General features: G+C 47.2%; 1 protein-coding gene across 1 annotated transcript; it reads left to right on the top strand.

Moving 5' to 3' along the window:
* The first annotated feature begins 49 nt into the window (after positions 1-49).
* On the top strand, positions 50-25,387 carry LOC104913406 (voltage-dependent T-type calcium channel subunit alpha-1H-like). Its single transcript, XM_031555757.1, has 6 exons — positions 50-75; positions 4,483-4,637; positions 5,494-5,627; positions 9,449-9,546; positions 12,576-12,735; positions 20,286-25,387. The coding sequence occupies exons 2-6, from the start codon at positions 4,545-4,547 to the stop codon at positions 20,605-20,607; spliced, it is 807 nt and encodes a 268-aa protein (XP_031411617.1). The 5' UTR covers positions 50-75; positions 4,483-4,544; the 3' UTR covers positions 20,608-25,387.
* The last annotated feature ends 336 nt before the right edge of the window (positions 25,388-25,723 follow it).

Below are 25,723 nucleotides of genomic sequence, written 5' to 3'. Positions count from 1 at the left end.
CCTCATTTAGGAGTTGGCAGTAGAGGTGGGAGCATCTCTTGCTGGAGATCCCTGCCTACCTGAGGCCTTCCAAAGGTGAGCAGCTCTTTTTCCTTCGTTTCTATATCTATGGCTGCTGCTTTTGGGCTTGTTCTCATTTGCTGTAGCTAAAGACTGCCATCCTGCTATTATCATCCCATTATAGCATTACAGGACCCTTCCAACCCATTCTGTGGTTCTTCAGCCCAACTTATTCTCTCATGGTTCTGTAATCATTAAGGTCTCTTCCAACCCAACCACAGTTCTATGATTCCTGTAAGCATTTCACTGCTCCAGAGCCACGCTGCTATCTCCTATGGTAGCTACTTTGTATGTGCCCATCCCAATGTACATCCACATGGTGGGGACCGAGCATCCCACACCTCCCCAAAGTCCTTTGCTGGGGATGGATGCTGGGCTGGGCAGCTTGTGAGCAGCACCCTGGCTTCCAGCTGGCCTTGTTTCTGAATGGAAAATAAGACTGTGGAGTTGCAAAGCAGGAATTACATCCCCAGGTGCATTGCATGCTCAGCTCTCCAAGACTGTTCTGAAGATCCTCATCCCTCAGATGTGTGTGTGTGTATATATATATATGTGTGTGTGTATGTGTATATTTAGTGCATTAGTCACATCTTAGACTGTAAAAGCTGAAACTTCAGTTGGCTGCTGCTTCTGTAAACATATGTTCTCCTTGTAACTATATCTTGGCTTTTATTACTGTGTGTTATTCCTCAGCACTGTGTGCAGTACGTACAGATATGGTAACAGCAATAATCACAATGCCACCAGATCCAGGCCTTTAAAATAATGGGTTAAGTCTCTGAAATCCCCTGACTGGCTTAAAAATAATAAGATTATGGGAAAACAGTAAGGATGATGAGCTTGTTTCACTGTTTTGCTGGTGCTGGATACTGGGCTCCCACTGCTCTGTTGTGGTTTGGGCCCGGGGCATCTTCCGCTTCCCCTGCCCCTGGGGTTAAGCAGCGCTTCCTTCATCACGAGGCTTGGGGTGGAGCAAGGAGCTCTATGACACTACTGTGACACTATGGTTTTATTGTATTTATTGCAGAAATATTTCTAAAGTTTAAGGGATGGATGGTAGAAATTATCTTAATGGTGAGGTGAGGGAGAAGAGCAGTGCGTTAGGGGATGACTGAGCCCTTCCCATGTCCACACCTGGAGTTTTCTGTGCTTTTTTTTTTTGCCTTTTTTTTTGCTTTTTTTTGTAGAGAGAGAGAGAGAGAGAGGCACTGAAATGCAGCCCAGGCCTGCAGACCTGGCAGTAAACCTGGGCAGCTTTAATGTGAGTATTGAAAACATAGCTTTCTGGTTAGACAAGCAGTTTCTTTTTTAGGCCTTTCATTTTTATATTGAAGGAGGCTTCCAGATTTTTAAAGGAAATATTAAGACTTTGGCCTGCAGGCCAAGAAATCCCCTTATAACACTGTGCAAACGTGTAAGTACAGTGAAGTCTTCCAGAAACAGGAACTCTCCACATCATTTTGCTGGACGAAATGCATGCAGCAGAGATCCAAGTTGCATCACTGCCGTTCATTCTGCACTGCACCTCTCTTTGTGCCAAGAATCAGAAGTTTATGGGGGAAGGAACTGGGAGAGGTTTGTGTTTGGGATTTACAATGAAGCGGAGTCATTCATTTCTATTTCTTTGCTATGGGGCTTAGATCAGCCATGTGTTGTTGTGAAGATGTGGCCATGCTGGGGCATCTTTGGGCAACCAGCACTCTCCAACTTCAAGCCACTGCTGGTGGTGATTTTGGTCAAACCCCATGAAAGCTGCTGGTGTGCATCAGCCCCAGCCTTTGAACTAGCAGCAGGTGGTACCAACAGAACTGTGGGGCAGGGCCTAATTTCTGTGCTGCCTCTTCTAAACACAGGGTTAGATTTTAGCAAAAGAGCATGTGCAACTATGTGAGCTTGGCCCAGATTCGCCTTGGATGCTGTTATCCTGGAATGTGCAGCAAAGGATGAAACACTAAGCAAATCTTTTGCGATGATTGCCTCCAGCGGTTCTGGATCTCCCCTTTGCATCTTTTCAAGTCTGAGAGCCACAGAGTTGGCTGCTTCTGAAGGAGATGATCCTGGAGCAGTGATATTCATGGTAGCCTGGGGTACCGGTTTTGCAGTCAGAAAACTGGCTGGGGGAGCTCCAGGGAGTTCTGGCTGGCCAAGGGCTGAGTCCCAGCGCTGGGGGCTCCGCTGGCGTTAGCAGCAAGGAAGCAGGGAGTGAGCTGAGCTTTGAATATCTGCACACCAGAGGGGAGGGAGGATTAGTCCCATTAGGGCAGAGCTCTCGGGGTAATCCTGCTTTCAAATTAGGGAGCAAAACGCCATCATTAATCTGATTCAAAAATAAATAGGGCAGGGACTTAATGCTTCCTCCTCCCTCCTCTCCTCCATTCTCCCACCAAAGCAGAGCTACTCCCCACAGCTCCTCCTCAACCTTTTTCTTCCAAAGTAGCCAAAGTTCTTCTGTCTTCTTTCTTGCCGCTGCAGCTTTGCCATTTGGTGGAGGCTGACCCTAGCTCACAAAGTGATTTGGCACCAGGGTGAGAAAGATCTGAGCAGGAAACAGACTGCCTGCACTCCTAAGTTCAGTAGCAATTAAGCCTTCCTGGGGACAGGCTTTTCTCTGTTTTATCTGAAGAACTCCATTCTGATGGAGCGTGGCTGTCAAAACCAGTCCGTGCTGTTGATTCACTTTTGACAAATCAGTGTTTTCTAATGGAAAACAAAACCTAATTCTTGTTTGGCTTTGCTGAAAACAAAGGTTGGGATGGCAGGGAGTAGACTGAGAGGAGCAACAGAGCAAGCAGCCCATGTTGGACAGTGGTTCTGAAGCCTCATTCATTCTTGCTGTGGGGAAAAGTGCAGGTGATGTGAGCTCAGTGCTTCCCCATCGCTGCTGCAGTGGAGGAGCAAGGCTGGAGTAAACAGATCCTTATGTTCTCCTCCTCCAGGGGAAGCAGACCTCATTCATCAGCGTGCTACACAGGTTTTACTCGTGGTTTTACTTGAAATAAAAGCATCCATATGCTTTTATTTCTTTCTTTAAAGAAAAAAATAATCCTCATATGTAAGTGGAATGAATGCGGCTGGAGGCACCCTGGGAACAGTCCAGGAGCTGTGTTTACAGGGAGATCCACACGAATCCCATCAAGCAATGCAAATATTGTAAGTAGGACGTGGCCATGGGTTAGGATTTGTTTGGGTCTGACATGAGCTGTTCTCTCTGTGGAGCAGGATTACTGCTCTGCTCCTAATTAGCTGAGAGGAAAGGGGAGCCAGACAGCCCCTAAAAATGTCAGAAATCAGAACAAAGTCAAAGGGAGAGGGGAATTAAAACAGACCAGTGCTGGTGCTGCTGCAGACACGAGTGCTCTGGGCCTGTGGCCAGAAGCTCACCTGCTCCAGCTCCCATCGAGGGAGCCCGGTTTTATTTGTTTCAGTTGTTTGGTTTATTCCGTGTGTGTCCGTTTTAGACAAGTTCAAAGAAGGCAGTTTTTCATTATCAGAAATGAGACAGTGCCTATGTTCTTCCCTCTCCATGATCCCTCACTGGTGTGTTTGGAAACAAAGGTTTATTCATACACAGGTGTTTCCAATTATTTTCCCAAGAACAGTTCTCTCATTCATCTTTAATTTGTGAAACTCCTGTTTAGTTCCCCCAAACCTTTTTTTATTATTATTATTTTCAATAGTTATACCAACAGCAGTAACCATAAGCTCTGGGCCTGTTTTGCAGTGATGCAAATCACCACTTACTGTGCTGTAACTATTAATGTTGAACACTGGGGGATCCTGCAAGACAATGCAGTCTTTTTTGGAGACTGTGGAGGTATCCAGCCTTGAACCCTTTCCTTCCCTAAAGCTGTGCTGAGCACCCTGTGCCCTACATCCCATGTTGCAGCATGCCAGCATGGCTGGCCCTACCAAAACTCGTCCTGATCATGATGGCTTGGCTTTGCTTTGCTTTGCTTTCATCTTCAGTCATGGTGCAGAGCTTAATTTGGACTCCGTGAAGCTTAGAAACCACGCAGGGGAGAGAGAGCTGTGTTATGAATGCATTCCTTTGGCTTGAGATAGAAATAAGGGAAGCAACCCTGTGGATTGGAGCAAGGAATGGGTTCCAAGCTATTTTTTCTGGTGGCGATGATGCCTGAATTCATTCATCTTGTTTGGTCTTTTTTCATCTGGCAGTGACAGAGTTAACGTTGTCAAACATTTGGAGTGGTTCAGTGGTAAAACCCTTTGAGTTCTGGAGATGAGTGCTGCTATGGAAGGAGGACAAAGGGCTGTCCTTGGCATGCACAAAATACAGCAGGATGGTGGTGTGGAGGACTTCGGGTGGACTTCAGATTTTGGCAAATCTGGGATGCTAAGGGGTGTTTTCAGTTTGTGTGATGAATGTAGGGTTTGTGACGTGTAAGTTGTGTGGTTCCGCAGCTTCCTACTGGCAATGTGTGCTCTCCTTAACGCCTCCTCTCACCTGGTTCGAGCACGTCAGCATGCTGGTCATCCTTCTGAACTGTGTCACCCTGGGCATGTTCCAGCCCTGCGAAGATGTGGAGTGCCAGTCGGAGCGCTGCACCATCCTGGAGGTAAGGCTGGCCCTGAACTGGAACCCATCACATCCCCAGGATACCCAGAAAGCCCTACATGTAGAGGTGGTTTCTGCAATCAGACACACTTGGGCATTCACTGTCACCCTGACAGGTGGTAGTGCAACACATTCAATGCATTTGAATCCCTCATGTATCTGCTGCTTTAATTCCTTTTGAGTGTTCCAGCATTACAAGGAGGCGAATGGGATCCTTCCCAGCAGCTCCTTCTCCTTTCCAAGCCTGGTACTGGCTGAATGATTACAACGTATTGAGTGTATTTGTGAAAAACAGAGTGTTATCCCAGAGAGTTTGCAGGCAGAAAAGGGCTGTGACTAAAGCCATTGCTATTCTGTGCTGCCACAGCTTGCAGGAGTTAACAGAAGCCAAAATATGAGGTAGAAAAACCTTAACTCCTTTATAGTGACATTTGGATGCTAATTATTAAATGAAGTGAAATAATGGAGCAAAACTGTAGTTTATCAAGGGATAAGGTAATATCCAGAGAAGGTGCAGCTCACACAGCCATGTGAATGGACATTGGTGTACAATGGGAACTTGGCTTCCATGTGGACACTGTCGTTTTTACCAATAATCCACCTAGGCCTTCAAATGGAAATGCCAGAGACTAACACTCGTGCTTTACAGGCAACAGACCAACCAAGGAGCAATGCCCAGGGGTTGCCATCACCCACCAGGTGCTGTAGGTCATATTTCTGAGCTCAGTAGGTGGCACTTTGGTACCGCTGCCCAGCCCTGCAGCCTCTGCCAGGATAAACAGAGTGCCTCTGCTTTCCCTTTCCGTGGTAAGAGAGCAGAGTAGAACTGACTGTAATAATCTTTTACTGGTCTCCAGGCATTTGACGACTTCATTTTCGCTTTCTTTGCGGTGGAGATGGTCATCAAGATGGTGGCTCTGGGGATCTTCGGGCAGAAGTGTTACCTTGGAGACACGTGGAATCGCCTGGATTTCTTCATTGTGATGGCAGGGTCAGTAACAAAACCTCATAAAGTTGCCTTTGATGTGAAAGCCAGAAAACTCCGGGGAACCCAATCTGTAGGTTGTCCTGGATGGTTTTCATAACATCTTGTGTATGATTCCCAGCTCCAGCCAAAACCAAGTCCCATAGGTCTCCTTTGGTTTAACCTCTGGTTATGGAGTTACGGAGTGCAGTGTGGCTGTCAGGGCAAAAGCCTTTGGGTTGCCAGTAGGGATCCTTTGGCCAATGTCAGACCAGGCGTGTGCTGATCTAACCTTGTGCTCATGGTAAGGTTTCCATCTTGAGAAGGGATGGAGAAAGCACACAGCAGCTCAGTCCTACTCCTGCCATGTGGTACCATTAGAGTGAGACAGGAGCAGAAATTAGCCAAACAAGGGGAATCAAGCCTGAGATCTGTTTCAGAAGGTTGAAATCCCAGTGCAAGAGGCTCTCCAGAAGTTGACTAGCAGCTGCTGTTGCTGATCCTCCCAAATTACGAGTGCATGCACATGTCTCCAGTAAACTTCTGTTGGTTTGTGTTTATATACCGTCTCTCACAGCTGCTTATTTGTGTAGGATGTGTTAATAAATAGATACAATTTATTTGCGGAATTGCCCAAGGAAGATCTGTCTGCTTTTGACATCAGCTCCTGCAAAATTGTAACTGTGTGAACTGAAAACTTGGCAAGTCTAAAACTTTATTCTATAAATAGATGGGTTTTAGAAACTCCAGGCTCTCTTACCTGCTCAGTGTGCCCTACGAATGGATAGACTGCTTTAATGACAGAGCTCTGCCTTATTTCTGAATTCCTGGTTTTATAATGACTGGCCTGGGGTTAATTAGACCATTCCTGTAATATGTTGAGCTGTTTTTACCCTTACATTAGCAATGTACAATCTTAACTGCGCTTAGAGAGTTGCATTTTCATCCACGTTATTTGTCTGGTGTATAGCTTGGAATGGCCCTACAGGCTTGAATCAAACAGGAGCCCTCCTGAGCAGAGCTGCTTTGAACCAGTGTGAGGTTTCAGCCTAGGGAAGAACAGCAAGAACAACAGCAGTCATTGATAATTATTATTATTTTTTTAACTTCCCAAGCTGCTGCAGCAGCATTTAAACATTTAGCAGAAGAGTGGGGCTGTGACTGTGGGGGAAACCTGGGGTCAGAAATGTGATGTCCATAACCAGTGCACCAACAGGACCCCATGCTGAGCTCTCCTGGTGGGCAGGCAGAGCCATCAAACAGATCATGGCAGTGTACCTGAGTATACTTGGCCTATACAGCAAGGAGCACACAGTTGGAATAACAGGTGCTTTTTCCGATGAGTGGATGGCTGTGCTGCAGTTCTTACGAAGCAGTTCTGATCAGAAGTGCTACACAAAGCTGCCTGCATTGTTCGGCCTATTCACTGTCCTTAAATAAGCTGATTTGGCTGACAAGCAAATGTACCAAAGAGAAAGGAGGGTGAGCAGGGAACCTACAAAATAAACATATCTTCTGCCTCTAGCAACAGATTGTGTCTGAAGTTTGTAACAGCACTGAAAGCCCTTTCATGTTCTGCTCGCCTGAGAAATGTACCCTGGAAAATTTCAGAGCAAATGGAGCTCACAACCTCTGGGTCTGTCCAGCAGCCAAGTTGAAAGCATTTCCCAAGCATCAAAAATGTTGTCTACAAAGGCTGAAAGCAGAGATGTTTCTTGTGCATCCTTCCCTGGAGGTGCTGCAGGCTCATGTGGTGTGCTTTGGACATTTTTATCTTGACAACTGGAGGAGTGGGAGCTGCTCACGGCAGCAGACAAAGGCTGTGCCTCTTCTTTCCCAGTACCCAGAGGCTATGGGGAATCACCTCTAGTCCATGAATATCCCTAACATCCAACTCCAACAAGTTTCCACTGCAGTTTTCCAAGGTATCCTTGTGCAATGTGCAATCAGAACCCCAAACTTCTCCTTGGCAAAGGATCCTTGGACTTTTCCATGAAGGCTTGAGTTGATTTTGCTGCAACAGGTCCAACCTGGAACCCATCACCATCAATCAAGTGGATCAAGATGGCTACAGTGGGCAACTTGCTTTGAAATCCGAAGTGGAGTGCCATGGAAATCCAGAATGTTGGAGTCAGAAAGGCTATTTTCTAGGCCATACCCTGGATTATTCATCTTTCATCAGCAGTATTGAAACTCCAAGTGAAGGCCCAGGAGCTGGCCCTTAAACAAGCACATGGGTGCATGGAGCAGTCGGTATTCCTTTCACGTGCTATTAGGAGTTCAAAAACTGTCTGAGTTACAGCAAAACCTGATAAATCGTGTGTGTGCTGTGCTGGGACCCAGCCAGCCAGCAGGCTTAGGCTTCAGGTCTATGCATTGAGACAGTGCTGTCCCTATTCCTGCAAGAGCTGCTTCCAGGAGGCCCCCAGTGCTGCCTCTGGGCCCATCAGTGCAAGTGGGAGTGGGATCTCCACTGGGTGGTCCCTGCAGCCCCACTCTGGCTGCTCAGTGAGCACATGTTGGGTGTAAGGTCTGGTTTTGTGCTGTGTCTGTTTGTCATGCTGGGCTCAGTTCCTACATACAAGCTTTAAGGTGGTTTTGATTTATAAAGAAATGTTAACTTCTCCAGGAAAAAAAAAAACAAAAATATCCCTGGGAGGTTATCAAATGGCTAGCCCCAAGTCACTGCTGGGCACAGAGTAAGGGTTAAGGAGCAAAGGCACCTCTGTGTCATAGGCAGGGATTTTGCGAGGTGACACCAAGAAGCTGCAGTCCAAGGCAACAGAGAAGCAAACATCTGGATATTCCCAGGCAAACTCAGCAGAGCGGAGCAAGGCACCAAATAAGAAGTGCAGGAGTACCCAGGTAGTGATATTCCCAAGCAAGGCTGGCCCTAAACCAAACCCTACTTCTCTGTTGCCTGAAATTCAGAAAATATGGCAACTTTTTCTTGATGGTACGTAACCATTTTTGGTCCATCCTGGCTGGAGAATGCTTAACCTGAAAATCTCTCCACTGAAGCTTCTTCTGACAGCAATTCTGCCTTTCTCCTGTTGATTTTCTCCTGTATCTGTTGATTTTATTTTTTCAATGCTCATTCCTTATGGTATCCAGCAGCTTACTTGCAGAGTTCTTCTGATGCTATTATGTTATTTGAACAGACATGGTGAGAGATTTGTGATATATTTACAAGTGCTTCCCTGTAGTCAAACTCATAAATTGTAATTACAGCTGTGCTAACTAGCCATAACCCCATTAAAAAACAACACTACCCACATTTGCCACTCATTGCTATAAAAGAAGAAAACTGACTAAACTTAATGTCCTTCCCAGCCTGGGAAAGAAATATTTATGTGAAATGGAGACGGAGCATGAAAAATAAAATGTTCCTTATTCTTAATAATAAAATGAGAACCAAACTACTTCACAGTTGTGTTTGTTTTTTGTTTTTTGTTGTTTTTTTTTTGTCTTCATTATTCACACTTTGGTCATAGGAGGATGGATAAGCTGGTGTGAAAATGCACCGGGATGAGGGCAGGGGGTGTACCATCAGAACATCTCATAGATGTGGAGCTGTGCGCAATGAGGTAGCAGCAAGGGTGAGCCATGGGGAGCCCCAGCTCTGTGTCCCTTATTTGCAGCTCCCCGTTGTGCCAAGTCCTGCTTGAACAGAAGCTCCCCAGGTGTATGCCCACCAGCTGTCCATGCACCATGTCTGCAGCCCTTCAAAGGTGGAAATATCCATTATATCTCATATCAACAGCACATCAGCAGCTGCTCCCCCATCCCACAACCTCATGCCCACGCTGCATCCTATGGCCTGACACCTCTTCTCTCTTTCCCTGCAGCATGATGGAGTACTCCCTGGATGGACACAACGTCAGCCTGTCTGCAATCCGCACCGTGCGCGTGCTGCGGCCGCTGCGAGCCATTAACAGGGTCCCAAGTAAGTAACCATCAGCATGGCTTTGGAGGGCTCAGCTTTAAGCCTTGTGATATCCTCTTCTCTTGCTGCCGAGGGCAAGTTCATTGATTTTGGGTTTTTTTTTAATGTGAAGTTAGGCATCATTTATTATTATTAGTGGTGTTAGCAAAGGACAAGGGAGATTTTATACCCGGGATGCTGAATTTTTGTGGCTGATTTCCAGCATTTTTGTGAACACCATGAAGCAAGTAACTCCCATCTCCCACTGAATAGCAGAGTTCCCATAGAGAAATGGGAGAGATCTATTCTAGAAGAGATCTTCTTGCCTGGGATGGACTCACTTTTTTCCTCTAGGTTATTTAAGGTCTTTCGGTCTCTTTGAGTTCAGGATTTGAAACGCAGTATTCTCCATCATTGGTAAAGCACCATGAAGGAGGGTTTGCTGTCATGTAGTACAAAATTGGGTTCATCCACAATAGGAAGTTCAAGTGGTCCCTAAATCCATTTTCAAGTGGCTTCAGCTGCTCGTCTCCTAAATCCAATTTGAAAGATGAACCAACAAGATGAAATAATTTCCTGCCATACCAGCTGTCTGCTGAGCGACCCTTGCAAGGCTCTAATTTCATTGCTCTTTATTCACTTTCTAGCCATGCTCTGCTCACCACAAAATGCAGCAGCATTGCATGGAAATCATGCATGCTTCTCACCACAAAAACGTACATTTTGGGGTCTTTTTAAGAGCATGTTTGAATAACACACCCCACCAGTCATAGAACCATAGAATTAATCACAGAATCATGAAAGTTGGAAAAGACCACTAGGATCATCAAGTCCAACCACCCTCCCTGAGCATCCTGCTGGGATTAATTGCCCGTCACGTCGGCACATCCACAGACAGCACAGCAAACTCCCCCGGGTCCGTTTCAGTTCCAGTGCTTCAGACAGACATGCAGTTCTCTTTGTCAGTCTGATGTGGGAGCTTTGAAGTGTGGCTTTCACCCTGTCCACTACTACCCTTGTTAGTGAGGTTGTTTTCTTTTGGTCAGAAGACTGGCAACTGGAAACCATCAAGTTTTGTTAATAGCATATGAGATCAAACCTAAAGATTTAAGCCCGTTTTTGGTGTTGTCCAGCGTGCCAGGCCTGGAGGATGGATAATCACAGATTTACCTTTTATGAGACACCAGCTCCCTCCGCTTGGCACTTTACTGCTGTCACTGTTTCAGACCAATGCTGTAATCCAGGGCCTGCAGAGAAAGGATAGGAAAAACCTTCTATGTCTTAGGTTTCCAATAGTGTTCCGTTGCTCTTCTTTCATCCATAGGGATGCTCCACCTCCAACAGGGGATCACCTGGGACACCCCCACTTCTCAGTCCGTGCCCATGTCCTCAGTGGGATGCCGTCATCCAGAGCAGTGTTTTCAGCCACAGAACAACACTGAGCAAATATGAATTATGGCTGGAGCTGGCACGCAGTTGCAGGGACCCATGAGAAATTGCCCAGCAATGTATCCCTGTGGTGCCTGGGCACTTTCCTGGGCTCCAGCCAGTGCTGCTAGCGCCGTGCTTCCAGGCACAATAAATTCACCCACGAGATTATTTTATTTTTATTTGTTAAGAAAAGAAAGGAGAACCCTAGCCAATAAAAACATCGTCTCTATTAGAAATTATTCCTTGGAAATGACTGGAAAAATACAATTTCTGCAATTTACACATTTGGCAGGGGCAGTAGTTTGGGTGGGGTTTTTTTGTTTTTTTTTTAGTAGTGGCCACTGTTTTTTCAAGCCCATTTTGCTGCTTTATTTTTATTTTTCTGCTGTGTGGTTCCGAGCCCGTTTCACATGGATTGGGAACAAAAAGAAATCCTCGTTTCAGCCCAGGCGGTGCTCGTGGAGTTTTCCCATGGCAGAGCTGCACTCTGCTGAGAGCCCCGAGCACCCGGATAGAGAGCAGATGGCTTCCATCTCCAGAACGGTGCCACCAAACAACCCAAAATACCAGAAGTAGCTGAGCGGAAAAACGTTGTCTGGCACACAGAGAGCAATTTTAACCATTTTTTTGTAAGATAGATAGGTGCGGAGCTGGAGGCATCGTGGTACATCGTTCCTCCTTTCACCAGGCCCAGGGGCATCACGGGATGAGCAGGAGCATTGGAAACTAGTGGTGAGCTGGAAATCAATGGGGGAAAAACAGCTCGCATTGGTGTGAATGCGGCTCATAGAATGGTTTGGGTTGGAAGGGACCCTTAAGATCATCTAGTTCCAACCTGTGCTATAGGCAGGATCACCCCCCACTAGACCAGGTTGCTCCAAGTCCCATCCCTTTGCGGGGCAGCTGATGGGCTGAGGAGCAGACCCCACACAGGTGGTGAAAGGAGTTTGCTGAACACTTTCTAGTGGGACAAAATGCTTCCAGAGGTGGCAGTGTCACCACCTGACCCTGCAGATGCAAGGTTTGCCATCGTGCTGTAAACCTGAGCCCTTCTCTCTGCCGAGCATCAGGCTCCTGATGTTCAGCTTCTTCTTTTATTCCTTCCTATGACTTAGCACTTGCTTTTGTCTGTTGCTCTTTTCATTATTCCTCCTCTCATCAATTATCTGCTGTTGAAACGAGAGCCGGTCACTGTCTCCAAGGCTCATTTAACTTCTGCAGAGCAGCAAGTCCTCATTCTCTTTTTATTCTGGCATTCTCTTTGGGTTTGAAGGTGTCCTGGGGCAGCACCCAATCCCTGCTCAGTCCATTCAGAGAGTGATGCCAGGAGCTGATGGGGACACAAAGGTTTGCTGCAGCCCCGTGAGCTTCACTCATTGCTCCATCATTTTATTAAAGCTGAAAGTTCTTGCACAGAAATCAACTTGTCCCTGCAGCACAGGTGCTGGGGAGCCCCCAGTGTGCATGCATGTTCACAGAGAGCCTTGCAGGGATATGCAGGACCGAATGGAAAATCTGATGGGCACCTCCCAGTTCCTCCACCCTGGCTGCAAGGCACAGAGCATCCTGCTTGTCCCATCACCCAGTTCTTCTAACCTGTTTTCTCCTTTTCCCCCCAGGTATGCGAATACTCGTCACCCTGCTGTTAGATACTCTGCCTATGTTAGGCAACGTCCTCCTCTTGTGCTTCTTTGTCTTCTTCATTTTTGGGATCGTCGGTGTGCAGCTCTGGGCAGGGCTGCTAAGAAACAGGTGTTTCCTGGACAGGAATTTGGCAACGTAAGTACAGCAGAAATCTCCTCCTGTTCTTCCTTTCTCCCTTTTCCCTGATGGAGGAGCCCATCGTGCTGATGGTGGCACTCAGAGGGTGCTCAGAAGTGGTCCCCCCAGCACACCCTCTGAGTCCTATTTCCCTCCCAGCACTCAGACACTGTGGGTTGCTGGCTGCAGGACTCCAACTCCAGCTAGCTGCTTCTTGTTGGCAGCTTCCTGAGGGTTTGCAGTGGCTTTCTCATTTTTTTCCTGGAGGACAAAGGTGTTAGCACCATGTCCACGGAAGCTGAGAACCCTGACAGTGGGAATTTGAGGATTTAGACCAAACAAAAGCATGAGAGTACTGTGAAAACTGCTGTGTGGGTTTGGAAGGTCACCCAATGCAGCACAGCCTCTAGCACAAGGTTAATTACGAGTGTGCATGCTAGAACATGGAGTGGCATAGAGATGCTGCTGAAACATCCTGTATGTCTCTGTAGGACTAGTAAGATAAGTACCATGATGCTGAAGGCATTAAAGACATTTGTACCACTCTCAGCCTGAAACAGGGATAAGGAACATGCAGCATATCCAATCATCTGCTGATGCAAACTTTAGTTTAGGCTCTTCCAAGCTCAGCAGTTGTATGGAACAGCATCCCTGCCGGGTGCTGCAGGTGCTAATAGACCTTAATTGCCCAGGTGACCTTTACCTGCCTGTGGCCCTTCATTTAAGCTCAGCGTTGGGCTCTTGGCCCCGCTCTCAGCAGGGCTGTAGGTGCACCTGCCTCCAGCTCCCTCCCAGTTCCTCTGTCTGGGCTGCCTGGATGGGTCTGGCTCTGGTCCATCACTTGTTACACTTGGAGCTGGCGTTGGGTGACCCATAGCTGCTGACTTGTTCCCTGTCATAGGGCAGCTGTGCCCTTGCTTGCCTTATCATCACCAGCAAAATCAGGACTGCATGTGAGTTGACAGTGTCCCCGTGAGCTCCTGCAGAAAAGGAGGCATGCAAAACAAATCCTTGCAGAAAGTCTCCTCTTAGAAGCTGCTGAAGACACCAGTGGCTCAGAGGTGAGGAAATGCCTGAAGGCAATTAACTGGGCAGCTTCAGCTCTTCAAGAGGAGATAGGGCCTCTAATTATGTCTGCCATCATCTGCTGCTTGCAATTGTCTTGGAAATGAGCAGGTACCATCCCTTGGATTTACTCTGGGTCTTGTTCCTGCCTCACACTGAGCAGTGTGGTGGCACAGAGCTGTAGCTGGGTGGGGAGGGACCACCAAAGACCCTGCACCAGGAGTCTAAAATACTGCATGATTTCCTACGAAGTGGAGCTTTTAAAATTAATTGCAAGATGACTGTTTGCTAAATAGAGATATTAAGCAGCCAAGAAACAGGCTGTTATGTAAAGGCTATTGGCAGCATCAGAGGCATGACAGGATCTGTTTATCAGGGTCTTGACCAATCTGCAGCAGTCAGGTTCCTTGTGATCAGCCCTGAGAACTGTTTGATGAGGCAGGAGTGCTGTGATATGTTCTCCTTCCTCCTTCACAGCCCATCAGGAGCTTCGGAGAAACCCCAAATTTGCTCTGATGCTCTCACCCAGCCTGAAATTGCCATCTGAGTCTGTTTTGCTGGGTAAACTTAAGACCATAGGAAACTGGCAGCAAATCCACAGTTCCAGGCATGGAGATAGCGTGCGCTGATCCAGCCTTACAGCAGCCTTCATCACCCCAGCAGTAAGTTGTGTAGGTGCAAAGGCATGGAGTGAATCAGGAGTAGTGTAACAAGGAAAGATGTGCACATAGTCCAAAGCCTCAAACAAGCAATTCCCACTGACCAGCAGTAGGATGCTGACTGCCTGCAAAGCAGCATGGAGATGCAAGCCCAGGGTCGGGCTGGAGAGGATTCATCACTTGCTCCATCCCTGTGCTGAGCTGCTGTGCTTGGCATCACTGTTGAGAGCCTTGACCATCCATTCCCTCCCAGGGAAAGCTGCCAATGAGAACAAAACAACATCCAAACCTTTAGGCAGGGGCTGTAGGATTAAAGTTAAGCTCTGGTTTTGGATAGAAGTAAACAGAGTGGAGCTCTGCAGGAAACTAGGAATGAGATGCTGGTCATCTACTCTCATCTGCCAAGTCCTACTAAATCCCAGTGTTGTTGTTCTCAGCCTGAAATAATGTTCACCAGTGCTCCAGCAAGCTGTGTTCTATGGAGGGTGGATGGTGCCCTGTGCTGAGCAGGTGATGCTCCTGGTTCAGGTTTCCTTGCAGTGCTGTGAAGGGGAGGACCTGAGTTATGGGCAGGGCTCCTCGTGGTATTTTCCATGAATTTGTGAGGCTGTGACTCCCTGGCCAGAGGTGGACATCAGCTGTGGTGCCTTCGGGGCTCTGGTGGTTCAGAGCCCTTTCAGCTCCTGGAGAGTTTGGTGGCCGGGCTGTTTCAATTAGCATCACATGGCAGCAGGAATAGCAGTACCAGGATGGGCTGTGAGTGTAGGAGATTCCCAGCCGTAGGAACTGAAAGGGAAATTTCATGCTGCTTTTGGGTTGGCCTGGGCTGAGAGCTGAGAGCTCAGCATGGATGGGAAAGGCAAGCGTGACCAGCAGTTTATCTGTAAGATCTCAGATCTGCTGTCCCCATGCAGCCCTTTTGGCTCCCTCCTGCCAGCAGGAGATGCTGCCATGGTCAATAAAGGATCTGGGTCACCCCCAGAGTGTTGTTGCTGCTCCTCACTTGTGTGTTATGTCGTTATGCAGAGGAGCATTTTCTTCCTTGTGGAGCCTTTCAGAGAGCTCAGCAGGTTGGAAGGGGGAGAGAGCTGTGAAGTGTTTCGTGTTTATCTAATGCTGCAGGACAATTCTAATGTGAGCGCTTCGGTCTTAATTAACTCTGTATCCGTTTGGTATTGTACTGCCTTTGGCTCCTTGGCTTTTGTAGACCTGTGCAAAGGCGCACGCAGCCCAGGCAGGCAGCTGGCAGTTTGAAAAGTACTTCTGAGGGTTGCTTAATTGCTCCTCCCGGCATCTCTCCATGTTGCAGAGATGGGTTGGCAGCGGGGTTTCTTCCAGAACGAAGCCTCCCCTCAGGGAGAAGTGAGCCTGTTTGGTGCTTTCTGCCTTTTCTCTTTCCTCCTCCATTCCTCAGGAAGCTGAAGCAGGATTGTGCTCAGACCATGCTCCAGCACTTAGAGGATGATGCCATGGCAGGACTGAGACACAGATAGGGCAGAAAGCACTTCAGCCTCCTTTGATATGGAAGAAGATGGACTTTCCTGCTTCAATGCTATCCCTCCTGCACATAAACATGCCCAGGGAAATATAGCAAAGCTGCTTTTAGCCCAGAGAAAGATGCACACTGGGCAGCTGGCCGAGAAAGGGGCGTTAATCCTTTCTAATGTGATAACAAGATCCATTCTGGGGCTTAGTTTCTCATGACTTTTCCCCAGAGCACAAGAGTCTCGCGATTAGTGGATTCATTACCATTAATAAGTTCTTTGAACTGTGCCTGTTGGCAAGAACCAGGGCAGCCCAACTGACCTTTCATGCATATGGAGGTAGGTGGTCTTGGCAGGGTAGCTGTGGATGTTGGGGATTCTTTACTTCTCACTCCTGCTCTCTTCCTGTCTTTCCCCTTTTTGGTTTTCCCAGAATAACCTTCAAACAGGGAAACTAGAAGAAGGGCTTAAATTTGTAGTGTTGGCTGCTGGTTGGGGTGTCCCTTCCCACTGCACTCTCTGTGCCACTATGGGTCCCTCCCAGCTGGATGGATGCTTATGGTGTCCTGTGTCCAGGTAGACAAGGAAGGGAGAAAGCCTTGAAAAGGGCTGGGCAGGAACTGGCCCTGGTGCACTTGATTTTGGCCTGTCAAGGGCAGGGCTCTTTTAGTTTGTAATTTTTATTTATTTCTTGGGGTGTGGGGGATGTTGCAAAAATGAGGAAGGAAGAGAGAAGGAAAGATAAAACCAGTTAGCAGCAGAACCACACCAAACTTCATCCACCCTTTGCAATAAAGCCATGCTTTATTTTCCTGCCTTTATTTTCCTCCCACAGTCACCAAAGTGTCATTCTTTGCGTTTCTCCCCAGCGTCTGTGCCCAGATCTCTCTGCAGCTTATTAGATCACAGCCCGAGGCAGCGTGTCTGCAAGCAGCCTTTTCTCCTTCAGCCCAGGGCTTCCTACACCATGACTCAGAGGCAACATGCAGCCTCTGGGATCTGACTGGCTCATTGAGGGCCTTTCAAGTTGCAATGTGTAGCGAATAGAGGGGCATGGAACGAGATGGGGTTTGGTCCTATGGCTCCCCAGCCTGGCTGCGTTCTCCCTGCAACAAAACTGGGTGCATGGGCTCCCATAGAACCAGCTGGCATGTTGCTAGCTGTGTCCTTGCCCAGCTGGGCTGGGCACATCGGGAGGCTGGAGATCACCTCTGGGGGCTGAAATGAAGATGATTCATCCGAATCGATGTATGTGTGTCCCTCCTGCAGCTGGGAGGGCAGTCAGCTGCATGCGGTACTGAATGCCATGTGTCACTGTGCCACGGTGTGAAAGGCAGCTCGTGTGGCTGAATGCTGTGTGTCATTGTGCCACAGTGGGAGAGGCAGCTCCCAGGGGCTCGGCTGTGAGATCGGAGCAGAGCATCACACTGACGCATCAGCCCTTCTGTCTGAGCACTTCCTCCATGGGCAGTGTTCTTGGCACAGGCGTATGTGTGTCTGCATTTGAACATGAAACTGCTCCCGGGAAAGGAGCTTGTGCAGCCATAGCTGCTAATTACCCAATCATCCCTCCAGATGGTCCCTCTCCCTCTGCAAGTCCAGCTTTGCTCTGGGTAGAATCCTAATTACGCTGGCCTGTGAGCTGCAGCATGCTGAGCCTTCCTGTCCCACCCGCTGCCAGCTGCCTTTTGCGACTGGGGAACTCCTGCTGCTGGTGTTGCTTCCAGGGTGGGGAAGGAAATAAGTTTTTGTAGAGTTTCACAGCTCCTCCTGGCTCTGGAGGAAATTTTCGTTTGTGATCAGTTCTAGTCTGGAGGAGTGTCATCTGGAGCGGCACATCCAGATCAAAAGGCATTGCTTTAAGAGAAACAAGAAAGAGTAAGGGATGTTTCCAAGATCACTCAGCCTTGTTGCAGGGATAGGAGTTCGATGCATAGCTACAGGTGTGCAGCTTATGGGCTGTGAGACTTGCCCGTGGCTCTCCCTGCTGCAAGCAGCAGGTTTGGGCACTGGGAGCTGCCCAACCAGAGCCAATGCTTTGGGTTTACGTGATGCATCTCATCAGGATTTGATGAGAGTTGTGGAGTTGCAGACCCTAAACTGGAGGTCTAGTGCTTCGATGGGGAGGCGCCATGTGAGACATCTCAGCGACTCTCCTGCCATTGCCTTAGGGACTCAGAGTTTCTGCATCTGAATGCAGCCCCTCTGTACCCACTAAGGCTAAAACAGAGCTCCCTGCTGCTGGTGAGTCGCTGCTTGTCTCTTCTCCTGCTCCCTCTGTTTCTTCACTGAAGTTCCTCTGCTGTCTTTGCCTACAGGCTATAGCAACTCCAGACACATCCCTGTGTCTCGGTGCCTTTTAATCCTTTGCCTTTCCACCATAACCCCCTCTGTGTGACAAACTCCTCTGCTTGAAGTGTCTGATCTTCCAGCAAACAAGGTGCTGGTGCAGTGCTCACCTTTATCTTCTGCTTGTTTTATATGGAAATTTCCTCCTAGTGAAACTGTTCTGTGGGCGGGGAAGGAGAGGGCTGAAGAAAAAACATTTTTCATGTGTTTCTTCCTTGTCTCTTGAATCTAAAATACGGGGAGGCAGATTTTACAATTGTGTCTGGGGGGAAATGGGAGTGTTGTGTGATGGGAGGTGAATAGCTGCTGAAGCTGCTGAATGAGTTGTTATTCACAGCCAACAATGCCCAATTCCTCTGCCGTGCTCCTCTTGCAGCTGGATGAATCTCAGCACCCATCTCAGGTAGTTCGTTGATGGAGCAAAAGGTTGTTTAGGAAAGTTGTTCAGGGCTTATTTCCCCTTGGCTCTACCCTGCAGCAATTGCTCTATTCTAAAGTGCAGTTGCTGAGTGATTCTTGCTTTACTCAAGGGTTATGGGGAGCAATTTCAGACCATCATACAGAGTGTCACTTGCTCTGCAATTGTTAGAGCTGCATTTATTCAATAGTTGGGAACATTCAGAGCAGATTGGGAAAAAAAAAAAAAATACAGCTGTCCTATCTTGAAGAATTACCTGCTTGTCTGCTACCCACATCTTGCTTGGTCACGTAATTTGTGTTGCCTTTTCCCTTATCTCCTTCTTGGTTGTAGAGCACCTTACATCCCCACCACTCTGAACAGCAGATCTGCTGCTGGAGGTCTTCTCACCTTCTTGCTTTGAGCAGTGCTTCAGCAGTGAGTGCTGATGTGCCCCACAAATGCTTGTCCACTGCCATGGAGAGGCCTGGATTCAAAGCACCGCTTGGAAAAGGCACATCCCTGCCGTGCTGCAATTAGAGCACTTGCTTATCTTCTCTCTAACAGCGCTTAATAACTTTATCCAGGCCAATTAAATCAGCATCCAGTTCCCATTAACGTGGGCTCTTTCCTTCTGCAAGAACAGAAGGAATTTGAGATTCCCATAGCTGCCTCTCTCCTTATTAAAGTTCAGCTCACTCATCCTGGAGACGTGCTGAGGGGGAAATTTCTTGGAAAGCTGCTTTGCCTTCAGGTCATCTGAAGCATGATCTGAGCATCAGAAGAGCTCTCTTAAAATCCTTAGCTGGGAACAAAAAGTTACTAGCTTTGGCTTTTAGGAAGCACCTGGGCTGCTTTTTTCCTCTCTTTTTACCACTTCATTTCAGCTGTCAGCCGTCTTGCCTCATTTGCTCACTCGGAAAACTCTGGCTGATATTTAACTGAAAGATCACTGGAGCCTTACAGGATGCTGTAAGCAAACAGCTTTACAGGCAATGGTCGGGGCTGACGTCTCAGCTGTGGCTTGCTGTCCCCTGTCTGATGAGGTGGAAATGGGAAGAATTGACATCGAGTTGCAGGGCTTTGGGATTTGCAGGCAGAAGGGAGGCACTTCAGAATGGTGCAGTTGCTGAGACCCTGTCCTCCTACTGATGAGGTATGGTCCAGACTTATAGTCTTGCTTTTGGCCATGGAAAGAGGCAACATAAGTGATGTCTCTGGAAGTTTTCATTAGTCCTGCTTCTCTTTGGTTGCTCTATATACTGAGGAGCAGGTGCTGGGTTTGCACTGCGTGATGGGCACTGGTCCTCTTGACTCCAGGGACACACTGTAGAGGGGACACTGCACAGAGGGAGATGGTAATGGGGGGTGGCTGTGTCACGGCAGCTGTCATGTGGAGCTGCAGGAAGAGTTGTTGATGCATTTCATGGAATGGTTTGAGTTGGAAAGGACCTCTAAAGGCCATCTGGTCCCACTCCCTGCGCTGAGCAGGGACACCCACAGCCATCAGTGCTCAGAGCCCCATACAGCCTGACTGTGGGTGTGTGCAGGGATGGGGCACTGCCATCTCTCTGGGCACCCTGTTCTCATCCATCTTTCCTTCTTTCCCTCCAGGACATATAACCTTACCTTCCTGCATCCGTACTACCGCACAGACGAAGCAGAGGAGAATCCATTCATCTGCTCATCCCATCGTGAGAACGGCATGCAGAAATGCTCCAACATCCCAACCAGGAAGGAGTACAAGGTGGAGTGCACCTTGAGCATGGACTCCTACACCCCAAGTTTATACAACCCTGACTTCAGCAGCAAGAATGCCTGCATAAACTGGAACCAGTATTACAATGTATGCATGGCAGGGGATGTAAACCCACACAATGGAGCTATCAATTTTGATAATATTGGCTATGCCTGGATAGCTATATTTCAGGTATGATTCTCTAAAGGTTTCCTGTGTATTTGTTTTGTCATCCTTTGCTTGGGAGGATTTTATCAATACCTCAGTGGAGAAAGGAATTTGCTTGCTGCATGAAGCTGCACATAAAGACACGTAGAGTAAATGAATCAGACATTGTGCACCAATGCTCCAACAGAGCACTCGGAGAGAATGGCTACTTTTCAGTGTTCTGGAAGAGAGGGGAAATGCTTCAGGCAGACAAAAATCTGGCAAGTTTTGGCACTGCAGATTAGACCTGGATAAATCCTAAGAAGGAAGTCTCTTTGAGAGTTGGGGTCCTTATTTATTGCTGCAGTATCAGGAAATGGAGAAAAATGTCCACATCCTTAAGCAAGATTTAATATTGTTCTGAAATGTAGCAGCTAGCATGATGGCAAAATTTGGGTCTGAATCAAGAGTTACAAGGTTGTACTGGTTAGCATGGTATGCTGTGGGGAGGAGTAAATAACCCAGACAGACTATTCTGGCTAGAATAACTGGGAAGAGATGTCTACTCACATGGGGCTGGAGTCTGACTTGATCCACTCTTGTACAGCTCTGCAATGGAGACCACAGTGCTTCTGACTCAGGCTGGGGAAGACTTGGCAAATGATAAGGCATACTCCAGTAACCAGAGCATTTTCAGTGCATTTGTAGCTCTGGAACACTGCAGAGCTCATCTGCACAGTCCCGAGGCTGTGGTCTCGTAGGACTGGACTGGTGGATTTGAAATGAGGTGTGAGTGGTTTTCAGTCTTTATTTTGCAGTTTGTTTTTGATACCGATTTCTTTGTGCTTTCAGCTACACATCCTATTTTGTTTGGTCTTCCTGAAGAGCAGGTGATGTCTTCCTAAAAGAGAGACAATCTTCTTTCAGTTTTCTTAATGACAAGTAATTGCTCATTCACCTCTCTAAATTCCACTTCTGAATTTCTTTCTGTTCATATTATAATATGAACATAATGACTTGTCATTTTTATCTGAGAGCTGTGAAGAGGCGTTTGCTTGCTCTGAGCATCTTGTTTGCTCTCACAGCAACAAACCTCAAATTGCAACGTTCATGGTGTCAGGGGCTCAAAACCAAACCCAGAAGGGCTCAGACAGACCTCATGCCTCTGTTAAGCTGTTTTTAAAGATGCTCGGGTTCTCTCCTGGAATTACTATGTCACAAGAGAATCCCGACTGGTAGTGAGTGCTGCATGAAGGGAAGAGGGAAATCAAAGCATGAGTCTTAGGTGGGTCTCTGGCTGCACTTGCTTTCTCCTTCTCCTGCTCTCACACAGATGATGGATGCGTCCAGGAGGTCCTCTCTGGCTCCCACCACAGGACAGCAATGTACTTTCTAGAGAAAAGGCAGAGGCCGATGTGTTGCAGACTGCCTGTGCAAGTGCACTGAAATCGAGCAGGTGCTTTTCCAGGGCTCCTGCTTCCTTTGTACTTCCCAAGCAGATTTGCAGGCAGCAAGCCTTCATTTCATGTTGGTATTCCATTTCTCCAGCATGCAGGGCTTGCAGATGTGCAGGTTTAACCTGCAAAGATCTCAGCTGGTATCTTTGGAAAGAGCAAAGGGTCTGGCAAAGTTGGATTTTGTAGCTGTAGATCACTTCAACCCATGCCAACAGGTTAATGGATGAATTTAATGCCACTTAGGCCATCCAAATGCTAGTGTTCCCAGACAAACAAGGCTCTTACATCTTTATTCCCTTGTCCTCTCTGAGTTTTCAGAATAGAAAATGAAAACAATATAACTCCAGGTAAAGTAGCAGCTGTTGGGAGTAAGGTGGTTGCTTAGCTTGGGTGTGGAAAGACTAAATCATTACTGCAAGAGGTTGGATGCTAAATCAAAACAATTGCTATAAGCAGAGAACATTCAAGAAGCTAAGCTGTTGAGTTGTGCTCTCATTACGTGTAATATTGAGGCTGGGCAGCACCAGGTCAGCAGTTAGATGAGGCCTCAGAGGAAGGAGTGCAGAAAGTAGAACTGATGGCTTTCGTAGCCTGGGAGCTTCCCTGTGAGATGCTATTGAATTACTGGGCAGAAAGCACTCTGCTGTGCTCTGAATGAGACAGATCAAATCGTCCTGAGCCCTTCTGGGGAATAATGAATACATGGTACTTTGCAAGGGTTATGACAGAGGACTGAACCTCAAGGGCTGGCGAGCCTCCCTTTTGCATAATGGCAGTCTTAAGACTCAGCTGGATAAAGCATCCCTCATGATTTATCCCAAATGAGTTTGAAATCTAGCACGGTTTAAGAGCTGTCAGAAGGCAGATTGGTGAAATGAGCCCCACAGGTGAAATAGGGAAGGAATCTTCTGAGTACGGTGACTGCAAGTTGTGCCCAGGAGTTTTCAAGGGCAATCTGATACTGTGCAGTCTGCAAACAAACAAAACCAAAAGCAGACTTTGACAGGGGAATCTGGATTTCTCTGCTCCTTGTGGATGGGATGCCAGTGCACAAAGCTAGCAGCGTGGCTGAGCTTTCTCAGCTGCCAGAGTTTGGATTTTAGCATCTAAGCTGAAAGACATTTAGCTTTATGGTAGTGGTCCTAAACTTGCAGCTAACCTGGCATACAGATGGGACATATGGTGGGGCACACCAACCAGTGAAACACATTGCTGACCTAAGCAGAAGAGTGAGAAGCATCAAACAGAAAAGCCAACCCAGTCCAGACAAAATCTGAAAGTAATAAGAACAGTAGCTGCATCCATGGGTGTTTGCAAGGATAATAATTCCTTATGTAATCCTGAAAATGATTCATGTTTTGATTCCCCTCATTTATTGTGTAATAGGCTAATTCATGTATATATTTGTTACAAAGACACGTTCAATGGCAAATTATATGAACTAATTAGCTTATTAGAGAATAAATGAAAGGAGATAGAACCTAAATTAACTGTGAGGTTTGGCATGATATTAAGATCCCTTTACTGCATATGAGTTTCAGCCATAACAGTAAGAGCAGTAATTACAGGTATTGTCACACTGCAAATGATGAATTACTCACCTAACCAAAGTCCAATTTAATTTGAATTACTGACAGTCTCAGTGGAAGAACCAAAAGGCTGCCATGTTCATAGCCATCAGCCTCGTGCAGCCAGGCCTGAATGCAGAAACCCCATTATACATACAACACAAGGGCGTGGGGTGGTTGCTGAGATGCACAGTTTGGGAAAAATAAAGATAATTCAGGCTGCTTTGTAAATCATAGAACCGTTGTGTAGATGACTTCAGGTCTGACCTGCAGAAGAGTAAAGACCTATAATAGAACTTTACATTGGGAGGCAAAGCTGAAGGAACAATAACCATCAGTGGGGTGGAAGCAAGGAGAGATCAAGGGAACAAACTTCCTCTGTGCCTCCTTCCAGGATGTAGGTGCAAGGACAGAATTTTGAGAGCAGGTTTTAAGGAAACGTTCGTCCAACACGGGAGAATATTTGTTTGGCAACTTGAAGGGCTAGGGCACTTCTGGTGAGGGCTGATTTTGCCTTTCCATGGCTTCTTCTTAATACGGTGCCTTCCAGAAATATCTGCATTTTCCAAGGGGCTTCCTTAGAAGATCCTCTTGAAATTACTATCTGGATGCAGCTCTCGGATTCGTGACTCTCTTCCTGGCTTCTGAGTGCATATTGCTTCTACGAGGCTTTGCTGTAAGAAGACATCTCTGTTAACAAGTTAATCAAGTCCTACAGGTAACACATCTCTGGCCCATCATCAGAAGGCCCTAGCGAGGGAATTCTCAGAGGAGACTGCTTTGCATTCAGCATCTCCCTTACTGCTGTCAGAAGGAGGAAAGAAAAACCTGGTCGTGCTCATGAGAGCTGAAGACAGCCCAGCAGGCGCACGACATGATGAGAATGCCCAAGAAAGAAAAAGCTGAATCACCTTCTCAAAGATGTCTGGAAATAGAGCAGCATTAAAGGAACTGTCAGCAGCAGCAAGAGGTTGAGGAATTATCTTGATTGTGTGCTTAGGTGGAGAACTCACTGCACCTGGTTTGCTGAAGCTAGGAGTGTGTCACAGCCCAGCAGGCGTGGTGACCTGCTCAAGAAGAAAAGTTTGGGATGGGAAGTTGGGGGAATGGATGCCACCCACTTCCTCCTTCATTTGTCCTTCTGTGGATGCTGTACTCTGGAGATAATGGCAGGCTGCCTGAGCAGTGTGACAGCTGGCAGTGACAGCCACCTGCTGACGTGGTCCTTTGCATGTGAAGTTCTCTTTCCTGTGCCCCAGCACATCAGAGAAAAAAAAAAAAGCTCCTTGGAACTTGTGCTCTAATCCTAATTGTAAAAAAACCTGTAATCTAATCCTGGATTGATTCACTTGGATCCTGCTCCACGTGCTGATGGGGAGCTTGGTTTGTCTCTGTGCTGCTGACTGCTGCCACCACGATGCCTGCCTGCAGATGGGTCAGCTGAGGAGGTTCACATCATGGGATTCCAGGTTTGGAAGGGGGAAGGTTCATTTCTCCCATTTCTCTGTAAACTATTATTCCTTGCTGGAACTGCTAGATGTGGGTCACTGCCCACCAAACTGTGCTATGATTCTGTGGCTGTTTTATGGAATAGAAGAAAGTGGAAACAGCCTGAAGCTTCCAACTGCAATTCTATGTATGCATGCAACACATAGTCCTGTGGGCCATGCTTTTCAGAAGCAGCTGTCACTTTGAGTGCCCTTATTTTCAGAGTTTGTTGAATAGATAATTTTTTTGTCCAAGAAGGGACTTTTCTTGGTCAGACATTTCATTCTTTAAACTAGAGATGTGTGTCATTAAACTGGAGCTGTGTGTCAGCAGTGCTCATCTGTGCTGAGTTTGGCGAGAAGTTTTGGCCATCATCTAAATTACAGGGTTTGAGTTTTGTTGGTGTTCCGTTGTTGTTGTTTCTTAATTTGGCCAGCACACTAAACGTCATTTGCTGCATTTGAAGAGCTTTCATGCTGAATACCCAATCTAAAAATATCCAGCCCCTTTAAAGCATCTCAGAAAGTGCTTCCAAGAGGGCTACCTGCTTTTGAAAAACCTTTGATTTTGAAGGTTAGGAGGAATTGTCCCATGTAGCACAAGCCAGAGCCATCCTGATTCCAGGACCAGGCAGAACACGTAGGAGGTATTAGA

The sequence above is a fragment of the Meleagris gallopavo genome, chromosome 16 (genome assembly GCF_000146605.3).
Source record: "Meleagris gallopavo isolate NT-WF06-2002-E0010 breed Aviagen turkey brand Nicholas breeding stock chromosome 16, Turkey_5.1, whole genome shotgun sequence".
NCBI classification, from domain to species: domain Eukaryota; kingdom Metazoa; phylum Chordata; class Aves; order Galliformes; family Phasianidae; genus Meleagris; species Meleagris gallopavo.
This window is presented reverse-complemented; position numbering and strand designations above follow the sequence as displayed.

Bases quoted from the DNA above. Each gene is read 5' to 3' on its own strand.
- LOC104913406 (XM_031555757.1), top strand. From the start codon at position 4,545: ATGCTGGTCATCCTTCTGAACTGTGTCACCCTGGGCATGTTCCAGCCC. The intron at 4,638-5,493 runs GTAAGGCTGGCC...ACTGGTCTCCAG, and splicing joins AGCGCTGCACCATCCTGGAG to GCATTTGACGACTTCATTTT. The intron at 12,736-20,285 runs GTAAGTACAGCA...CTTTCCCTCCAG, and splicing joins CTGGACAGGAATTTGGCAAC to GACATATAACCTTACCTTCC.